Raw genomic sequence first — 10636 nt, forward strand, 5'->3', positions numbered from 1 at the left:
GACACACTGGACTGTTGGGCAACTGAAGTCGTGCATGAAGCAAGAACAGGAAAGAATTTCTCTGTGAAAACTTAACAATTAGTGTCCTCACTAAGCTCGTTTATGGAGACAGATTCCTCTCTTATTTCAATACACAAGGACTTCAGACTCAAATATAAATATTTTGAATATTTTATCAAGATCTTTTTGTCAAGCAATCTTTATTACGTGTTGTTTACATTTTTCCAATTGCTAACACACCAAATGACATGCATAGCACAAGTATTTAAACTGACACACAGAGAGCAAAACCTCTTCTCAAGTCTCCAAAACTCTAAACATATTTTCTGCTTTACACACATTTTGCAATTCAAAATGGCACTTTTTAAATACACTGAACACGCTTCTCTGCATAAGACACAACAATCTGACATAAAGTCACATGTTTGCCATTTTGAAACACTGCCATTCAAAATGACACTACATGAGCTAATTGGCCAATATATGTGCCACTTTGCCAAACACCTCAATGGTTAATTGTTACCAGTTCAATCAGGAAGTAAGCACTATAAAAAGACCACAGGTGATCACCTTTTTTTTTTACATTTAGACAGTAGACAGTAGTACACCCCATGTCAGAGTGTATCAGCTGGGTGACACCTGTTTACTTCATGAAAGGCTGATGTCATACGTATGAATGATGCAGACCATCAAAGGGACTGGTACGTTGTAGTATGGGACAACGTGAGCTTTCATCGTACAGCCCCTGTTCCAAACTGGTTTGCTGACCACCCACCATTTCTCGTGCAATACCTCCCACCATAGTCACCATTTCTGAACCCCATAGAAGAATTCTTTTCGGCATGGCGGTGGAGGGTACACGACCGGCAGCCCTTTGTGCGCAAGCCTCTTGTGCAGGCTATGGAAGAGGCATGTGATGAAATTGATGTCGGTGCAATTCAGGGATGGAAAAGGCACTCAAGGCACTTCTTCCCTTGATGTCTGGCAAAGGAAGATATTGCCTGTGATGTGGACGAGGTGTTGTGGCCAGACCCAGCTGTGTGGCAAGACGCTGCCTAATTATTTTTCTTGCCTCCTTTTTTTTTTCTATATATTTTTTCTGCACATTTTTCTGCAAATTTCTTTTTCAGTTTACTGTTTTTTGTGAGCATATTTTTGTTCACTCCAATGTAAATATATCTGCTGTGCATATGTTGCACTGACTTGTTTGGTGAAAAATAAAAAATAAATGTTTTGACAGCGTGTGTGTATCTGCAAATATTTCTGTGCATGTGATCAATTCTGCCTTCATACCGACATGTTCTCAGTTTAAAGCAACAGTCCAACTTTCATATCCGATGTCACCGATGTTTGATTGACAGCTGTGATGATGACGGCAGTCATGTGAGCATTGTTGTCAGATAAATGTGGCTCTGATGGAGTGACACCTCCTCACGCCGTCTCAGACATCCCACACTGACTGGACTTAGTCAGCATGGTGACCTTTGACCTCAGGCCTGATGATGATGAGGAGTGCGACACGTTGTTGCTCAGAGAGGATGGTTTGCCCTCTGAGTTGCCACGGCAACACAGAGCACTCCTGGCCTTCTCCCTGAACTCCACTGACACAAAATAGAAGATGAAAGGGTCAATGCAACTGTTGAAGGTGCTAACTGCTAAGCTTATCATGTAGGGGACATAAACGTCCTCGCCGTCTCCATCCAGTGAGCTGTCCGTGTAGGTGAGGAGGAGGAGAATGTTGCTGGGCAGCAGACACACAATGAACACCAGCAGGACCAGCACTGTGACCCGTATGGCGTGACCGTAACGCTTGCCTTCGACCAGCAGGGTGCGCAGCACGGCACAGTGGCAGAACAGCATGACCACGAAGGGCAGCAGGAAGCAGAAAGTGAACAAGGTGGCAAAGTACGGCAGGAAGTAGTTCTCCTGCTCCTCCTCGGGCAGTGCATCGTGGCAGGTGGTGATCCGCAGCTCATCCAGCACGTAGGTCTGCCGTGACATCAGCAGCGGCAGCATGGCGGCCAGCACCACAGCCCACACTGCCGCCGTCATGTACAGAGAGGTTCGCCGGCTGCGTAGCGTCTTGGCACCGAACGGGTGAACCAATGCAATGTATCGGTCCAGAGCCACCAGTGCAAGACACAGCACAGACCCATACATGTTTCCGTAAAACATCGCCATGACAATGCGACAGAAAGGCTCCCCCAGTTCCCAGTGGTTTCCTCTGAAGTGGTACACGATGCGGAACGGCAGCGCGAGGAGCAGTAAGCAGTCTGCGGCAGTGAGGTTGATGAGCAGCGTGGTGGACGGCAGCTGCTTGGTCCTGAACAGCAGGACCCACAGAGCCAGCAGATTGGAGGGCAGACCCACACTGAAGGACAGCAGGTAGAGGACCGGCAGGTACAGATTGGTAGTTGGAGCCTGGATCTCCTTTAGCTGCTTCTCCTTCAGAGTGGTGAAATTACAGGTTGTCTTCAGCCTGAATGCCCGCAGACCTGCAGAGACCAGAAAACACATCAGTCTGTCTGTAGATGTGCAGAAACCAGAACATGTGATGGTCTGTCTGTAGACCTGCAGAGACCACTACATGTGACATGTCTGTCTGTAGACACGGAAATCAGTAATGCCTGATGATGAGACCACAAAATCCAGCTCAGTCCTCAAATGAAAAAAGCTGATGAAATATAAAACACACATCACCACATACCACAACATTTCATATTATAAAGGCCTGTCTCTAATAGTGGACATACATTCATTATTATCATTCTCTCGACTCTGATTTTATTGATTATTCAAATCATTTTACTCAGAGGAAGATGGCTGCTGGACCCCCAGCCTTGAATGAAGCTCTGAACATTTACAACAACCAGGTGAGCAATGTAGCTCGGTCCTTTTCAACATAAAGGTACAAGGTGACTGACAAGACAAAATTAAAAATGAAAAAAAAAAGGAGACAAAAGCAGAAAAACATTAAAAACAGTTTGAAAGTTAAACAACTGAGCAAAAGGAGATATGTATGAGAAAAATGACCATCTAGTGACCTGGTGCAACCAGAACAACCTGGAGCTCAACACTCTAAAGACAGTGGAGATGGTTGTGGACTACAGGAAGAACTCAGCCTCACCCGCCCCCATCACCCTCTGTGACTCCACTATTGACACTGTGGAGTCTTTCCGCTTCCTGGGAACTATCATCTCCCAGGACCTCAAGTGGGAGCCGAACATCAGCTCCCTCATCAGGAAAGCACAGCAGAGGATGTTCTTCCTACGGCAGCTGAAGAAATTCAGCCTGCCAAAGACAATGATGGTGCACTTCTACACAGCCATCATTGAGTCCATCCTCACCTCCTCCATCACTGTCTGGTACGCTGCTGCCACCGCCAAGGACAAGGGCAGACTGCAGCATGTCATTCGGTCTGCAGAGAAGGTGATTGGCTGCAATCTCCCATCTCTTCAGGACCTGTACGCCTCCAGGACCCTGAGGCGTGCAGAAAAGATTGTGGCTGATCCCTCTCACCCCGGACACAAACTCTTTGAGCCACTCCCCTCTGGCAGGAGGCTGCGGTCCATCAGGACCAAAACCTCACGTCACAAGAACAGTTTTTTCCCGTCTGCTGTCAGCCTTACCAACAAGGCCCGGAACCCCCCCGACACTCTTCACACTCCACCTCTGCCTCATCTTGTCACATTGACATAGATACAACTCTATGCGTTACATTAACGCGCAGCTTGAACTTCTTTCCGGAAAAAAAACAGACTGTGTTTCCAAACAGACTTGTGTATATATATTTATATTGTTATATTTTTTACTTTTTAATAGTTTATTTTTAGTACATTTGTCATTCACCAACTTCACCAAAACAAATTCCTTGTATGTGTAAAATCGTACCGGGCAATAAAGCTTTTTCTGATTCTGATTCTGATTCTGAAGATAACACTTTATTAATCCCCCGTAGGGAAAATTTGGGAATGCCTTAAAATCTGTACATCATCATAATCATCATCAATATCTAAATTTACATTCCTGAAATTTAAATTTTGGCCATCTATATTCATATTTAAGGTATTTGTACATGTATTCTGGCTATATATCTTTATATTGAGGCCATTTACTACAATTGTCACTTCGAATTGTGTACAATATTGCTATTAGCACCAGACTTTGTGATTTCATTAACGGGAGCCGTAAATAATCCACTGAAGTGGCAGATCTGCATGTTCAGAATGTCACTGGTTATTCAAAGTGTCAGTCATCTGCAAAATCCAGTAGTGATTGGTTTCATCTTCACATGGAAGAGGAGAAAGAGGCCCTTCTGTTAAAGTAAGACTATTATTGCTTTCTCTGGTTGCTAGGCTTCAGATGGCACATCGTGATTGGTCAAGTGAGGTGTCATTTGAAGAGAGTAACTGGAGACAGGATGGTGCCCTTCTGTTTAATTTTCTGGAGGTTGTAATGAAGAAAACATTGAAGACAAGTGGAAGACGAGCTCATCGCCTGCTAACGTGAAGGAGAAAACATCTTTTTGTGGGTTATTTTCACATTTTGGACAAAATCTTTGAACTGCTTCTGGACCTTTGTGGATGTTTCAGACCATTTTCCTGGAGTGTTATTGATCTGTGGATCACTGAGAGATGTCAGCGGTGAGTTGCCTCAGTGTGGCGTCAGTTTTAAAAATGTTGGCATTTATTGAGCCTCCTGTTGTAATTGTATCTTGGACTGGTTTCCATCAATCGATTCACAAGGATTTGAGCTTCCTAACGGTGTTTAATATGAGTAGAAAGGTGAACATACCCTTTGTGTCAATAGATTGGAAGAAAGATAAACAGAAATAAATAGTCTGGCGGGCCGCTGGTGGACTAGCGTTAGCTAGTTAGCACTCCACATTAGCCTGGTCTCCTGTCCGTCTCACTGCTACTGCCTACAGTGTTCAGGTGCAGATTCACAAACCTGAGCCTTCAGTTCACTGGCTGATGCTGATGATCCTGAACCACTTTCTGTGGCTGGCAGCTGAGGTCAACTCTCACGCAACGTTCCCTTATGTCCATAACTGTTAGTCCATAAGCTGGTCAGGTAGCCGGTTAGCGACATCGCTCGCTGACACGACTGAATGAAAGACAACACACTCGAGACAACAACCCCTCGGGACCATGTCAGGGTCTGCAGATGGCGACACTTCTGCAGTAATAGAACTGTGCTCCAGTGGTTTGCCTGTCCAGTCAGAGAGCTAGAGGGGAAAGTTATTTTAAAAACCTGAGAGATTTCAGGACTTCAGACCAAGAAGCCAGCCACAGCATTGTGGGTTATTTGTGCCAGTACAGTTGGCCATGTGTGTGTGTGTGTGTGTGTGTGTGTGTGTGTGTGTGTGTGTGTGTGTGTGTGTGTATATATATATATATATATATATATATATATATATATATATATATATATATATATATATATATATATATATTCATAGGCATGTTGGTGTGGAATGTCTTGACTTCAGCCTTTATGGAGTCATCCTGAAGGCCTGAAACTTTGGTGCTTTTGCACTTGTTCACTGCTGCACTTCTTTAAAATGTTGTATTTTACTTCATTTTATGCATTCTATGTTCCCTATTTTAACTGTATTTTATTACCAGCATTCAGTGGTTTTATCTTATGTTCTGCATTTATTTATTTTCATCCATATTCTCTTTTATTTTAACCATCATTATCAAGAGAACGTTGTTCTCCATCTTAGTTTTCAGGAATTTTCTGTCCCTGTTTTTATTATGTCTCCTTGGTTCATGCTATGAAACACTTTGAGCTGCATTTCTTGGATGAAAGCAAAAATAAAGTTTAGTTAAAGTTTATTCTTCATTTCATCATTTAATCTTCTTATCCAGTCAAAAGTTTCTTCAACAGGACGTCACATTCTGCTGTGAGATTAGTGTCAAATGAAAGAAATGTTCCTGCTTCAATAAAATGTCTACACTTCAATAAAATGTCCTTACTTTAATAGAATGTCCTCACTTCAATAAAATGTCCACACTTCAATAAAATGTCCTTACTTTAATAGAATGTCCTCACTTCAATAGAATGTCCTCACTTCAATAAAATGTCCTCACTTCGATAAAATGTCCTCACTTTAATAAAATGTCTTCACTTCAAACAAACATGTCCTGATCTGAAACAGGGGCTGCTGCCTACCTGTCTCTACCTGCCCATGTGTTCAAAAGAAGAAGCAGAAGAAGAAAACTTACGGACAGCCATGCCGGAGCATTCGTCTGCAGGACGAGAGGACGGAGAGACGCTGCAGAGGGACGACAACAGAGAGACCAAGACCAGAGTCCCAAAAAGCAACTTCATCTTCTTCTTATCCTTCAATTCTTCAACTTTTTCTTCTTCTTCTTCTTTTCTTGTTCCTTCTCCCACTTCCTGTCACACTTCTTCTGTTTCCAACAGTTTTCCTTCTCCTTCTCTCTCTGGGTGTTTTCTGTTTAACTCAACAGCAGCTGCTCTCTTCCTCTTCCTCTAACAGTCCTGTGGCTTTACAGTACAGCAGCAGTACTCTTGTAGTACACAAGTAGTAGTATCAGTAGTATCAGTGCTTTGAGGCTCAGCAGTCTGTTTGTGTTACCTGATCTCAGAGCTGCTGTTGTCGACTCGCCTTGCCTGTTGATGGAATCCAGATGTGTGTGTGTGTGTGTGTGTGTGTGTGTGTGTGTGTGTGTGTGTGTGTGTGTGTGTGTGTGTGTGCGTGCATGTGTGTGTGTCAGGGTAGAACCAGGTTTAGGTTCAGTGTAGGCTCACAGTTAAATGTTTGTATGTGATGGTTACACTCAGAATGCATTTTGTCCTCACAAGTACAGAAGTACAAATGGCTGTGTTTGGTCGTCTCGCGCTGTGATTCAGGCAGTGATGGAAACATTTCAAATGTTTATCTTTCTTCATCAAACAGGAAATGTATCTGGCCCGTCTGTTTGTCTGACCATTTTCTAAACCCCACCCCTGAACAGTGATTGTCCAATCACACCTCAGCAGCAGCAACTGGTCACAGCAGGTCTTATTTAGAGCAAGACGCTGAAAGAGACACAGCAGCACAGAGACTCAAAACGACCACATAGAGGCATAAAATGACCACAAAAAGACGCAAAATAATGAACAGGTGCAAATCTGTGAATTACAATTACAATCAGTCATTTCAGATGCTTTTATCCAAAGTGACGGACATATGAATTCACACACCAATGACGCAGCATCAGGGGCAGTTTTGGGGTTCGGTATCTTGCCCAAGGATACTTCAGCATGTGGACTGCAGAGGCCGGGGATCGAAACACCGACGTCCTGATTGACAGATGACCGCCCACCTCCTGAGCCACAACCGCCCCTCTGAAGATTTTCAGTCACCCAGGTCATGGTTTTCCAAGGAGGGTTGGATATTAGAGCTACTGGACTTGGTTGTAGAAACTTGAAAATGTTCTGAATCTCATTTGAGTGGCTGTGCGTAGTCCTCTGTGGGGGTCATTATCAAGGTCATTGATACCACCTGGGTTGTTAGTGTGTGTACCCACATTCTTTAGAGTTGTCAGAGTCACCTTAAATCTTTTGGATACCCTAACTCAAGGGTGGGAAACCTCTGGCCTCCAGTGACGAAGGTCAAACTGAAGAGTCATCACAGCTACAAACATGCTGAACTGGATGAGTTGCAGGACAAATGCTGTTGGGGGATGAGGGGGCCCATGGCCACCCTGACACAATTGCTTATGAGTATGGCGCTTGTAGGATTTTAATGGCCCATTAATGGAAAAAGGTTTCCTACCGATGATCTTACTCTGTTTTGCTACTTTGTGAACAGACTCATGACTCAAGAAGAACACTAAGAAAAGCAGAACAAATGCTACACCATCGTCATTCCAGACATGTCTGGAACATCTGAGAAACTCAGGAGGATCTTCAACAATCACTACATCCCTGAGTTTTTCAAAGCCAGCAGAACACTAAGACAGAAACTGTTCCAGCTGAAAGTCCAAACACCAAACACAAGAAAAGTAATCTAGTGTCTGCAGTCCAGTGCAGGGAGGTGTGTACAGATGGTGTATCAGCAAACTTAACAACCATTAAACAAATGCATGGCTCAGCACAGGAGGACCAAGTCCTCAGGTCAAGACTCACCAGTTCACCGGTTCACCTCCACCTCAACCTGAAAGAAAAGGGACACTCATTGGAGGACAACAACATACTTATTTTGGACAGAGAAAACAGGTGGTTTGAAAGGAGTGAAAGAGGCTGTTTAAGAGGAGGAGGTCTACTCCTCCACTTCTCCTCCACCTGCAATGCTCTCCTTTCATCCCTTCAGAGGAGATTTAAGTATTTCTGACTCTAATGACTGTCATTACAGAGCCAGGAGCACTAACGACTGTGATAACGACCCCACAGAGGTTAAATACCCGGGACTCCACACAAACCAGATTGAACTGAAGAAGCTACTTGGATCAGAGAGGAAGAGTTTTCAAGATTCTACAGCCAAGTCCAGATGCCCCCAAACCCTCCTTGGACAGAGACTCTCAAAATGACCACAAAGAGACTCACAATGACCACAGAATCAAAACAACTAGAAAGAGGCACAAAGCAACCCGTCACTTGCAGTAGTGTGTTTGTCCATCTGTCTCTTGCCCCGCGTCTCTCTGTCTTCCGGTCTCCACCAGCAGCTGATAAGCAGGTTTCCTGTCTCTGAAAGTCTTTAGTAACTTTCTTGTCATTCTTCTGCAGCAGACCCTTTAAATCAACTCTGTCATTGCCATGACAATGACCATCACAAGGACGAAAACATAAAGTAACTGATCTGAGTGTTGGAATATGAAATTATACAGGACCTGAGTGAAGTTCATGCCTCAGCCCAGCTGAAGTCCTGGAAGAGGGGTCCTCTCAGGGTCTTTAAGTCCTATAAGTGGTTCTTGAGGTGCACTGGGAGGTTCTACAGGTCACTTCCTGTCAGGCCACCGTCGAGTCCCGATGTGGTTCCCTTGAATTTCTCTGCCTTACTCTAAAAAAAAATCATCATGACTGAACTGAGCTTTCTGCTGCAGTTTCTGACTGTGTCCACCAGATGTCAGTCCTAACCAATCATCATCACCATCATCATCATCATCATTGCTGCCTCTTTCTGTAACTCTTCTCTTCATCACAGCTCTGTGATGTCTCCACTGAGACAAACACACTTCCTGTTTGTCATCAGTTCATCAGAGGAGACATTGTCCATGTCTGCAAAGACATTTCACCAGAACTTCATGAGACCTTCAGGCTGTTTGCCAGCGACAAAAAGTCCTGGATGGTTTCATCAGGAGAGGAGAAATGAACAACTGCACAACAGGAAACACAATTTGAGCTCAAATGTGTAGTTGATTAATAAATTAATTGGTTTTCAGAAAGTTTCCAAACCAAACAATTGATCGATCGATGGAGAAAATGTTCAGCAGATTGATCCAGAATGAAAAGAATCATTAGTTCAGTTAAAATGAGCTCTACCCTAACCAAGACCAAGAGACCAGAGACAAGAGGACAACAGACACAGGAGACACAATGATCTACAGAGACCAGAGACAAGAGGACAACAGACACAGGAGACACAATGATCTACAGAGACCAGAGACAAGAGGACAACAGACACAGGAGACACAATGATCTACAGAGACCAGAGACAAGAGGACAACAGACACAGAGACACAATGATCTACAGAGACCAGAGACAAGAGGACAACAGACACAGGAGACACAATGATCTAAAGAGACCAGAGACAAGAGGACAACAGACACAGGAGACACAATGATCTACAGAGACCAGAGACAAGAGGACAACAGACACAGAAGACACAATGATCTACAGAGACCAGAGACAAGAGGACAACAGACACAGAGACACAATGATCTACAGAGACCAGAGACAAGAGGACAACAGACACAGGAGACACAATGATCTAAAGAGACCAGAGACAAGAGGACAACAGACACAGGAGACACAATGATCTACAGAGACCAGAGACAAGAGGACAACAGACACAGAAGACACAATGATCTACAGAGATCAGAGACAAGAGGACAACAGACACAGGAGACACAATGATCTACAGACCAGAGACAAGAGGACAACAGACACAGGAGACACAATGATCTAAAGAGACCAGAGACAAGAGGACAACAGACACAGGGGACTGATTACTTACAATGTGGTATTAGCACTTCTGCTGTAGTAAAGGATATAAATACTTCCTCCACCAGTCATTTCTTGTTTTAGTTGAAATATATTTAAATGTCAATAAAATAGAAAGAAAAGTTTTGAACATCAGCTCAGGAAGATGAGTGTGACGTATGGAAAGATGCAGAACACTGATTGGACACTGACAGGGAAGGTCTGTAGTGATTGGTTTAGTTTAGTTTGTTAAAATAAAGTTCAACAAATATCAGTGACATCAGTAAGATGTTTATAGCAACATGGATATTTTAATTCTTAACAGTTATTTCGCAGCTTTTCGTGCAGTTTAATGTAACCACAGACAGACAGGTCGACGCTCTCTCGGCAGGTATCGCGACAGCTGACTCAAATCTCAGGTACCTTAACGTGAAGGTATAGCACAAGCGTCCTGTCGGTCGCCTCCCGTGCCGTGGCTCT

The 10636-nt window shown here is 43.8% G+C and overlaps 1 protein-coding gene across 1 annotated transcript; it reads right to left on the reverse strand.

Annotated features, from left to right (window-relative positions):
• Nucleotides 1-297: 297 nt before the first annotated feature.
• Nucleotides 298-6453, reverse strand: LOC143325711 (proteinase-activated receptor 4-like). Its single transcript, XM_076738978.1, has 2 exons — nt 6231-6453; nt 298-2495 (listed from the first exon to the last, which is right to left on the reverse strand). The coding sequence occupies exons 1-2, from the start codon at nt 6334-6336 to the stop codon at nt 1432-1434; spliced, it is 1170 nt and encodes a 389-aa protein (XP_076595093.1). The 5' UTR covers nt 6337-6453; the 3' UTR covers nt 298-1431.
• Between the last annotated feature and the right edge of the window lie 4183 nt (nt 6454-10636).

Source organism: Chaetodon auriga, chromosome 9 (genome assembly GCF_051107435.1).
Source record: "Chaetodon auriga isolate fChaAug3 chromosome 9, fChaAug3.hap1, whole genome shotgun sequence".
NCBI classification, from domain to species: domain Eukaryota; kingdom Metazoa; phylum Chordata; class Actinopteri; order Chaetodontiformes; family Chaetodontidae; genus Chaetodon; species Chaetodon auriga.

Bases quoted from the DNA above. Each gene is read 5' to 3' on its own strand.
- LOC143325711 (XM_076738978.1), bottom strand. From the start codon at position 6,336: ATGAAGTTGCTTTTTGGGACTCTGGTCTTGGTCTCTCTGTTGTCGTCC. The intron at 2,496-6,230 runs GTAAGTTTTCTT...TGGTCTCTGCAG, and splicing joins ATGCTCCGGCATGGCTGTCC to GTCTGCGGGCATTCAGGCTG.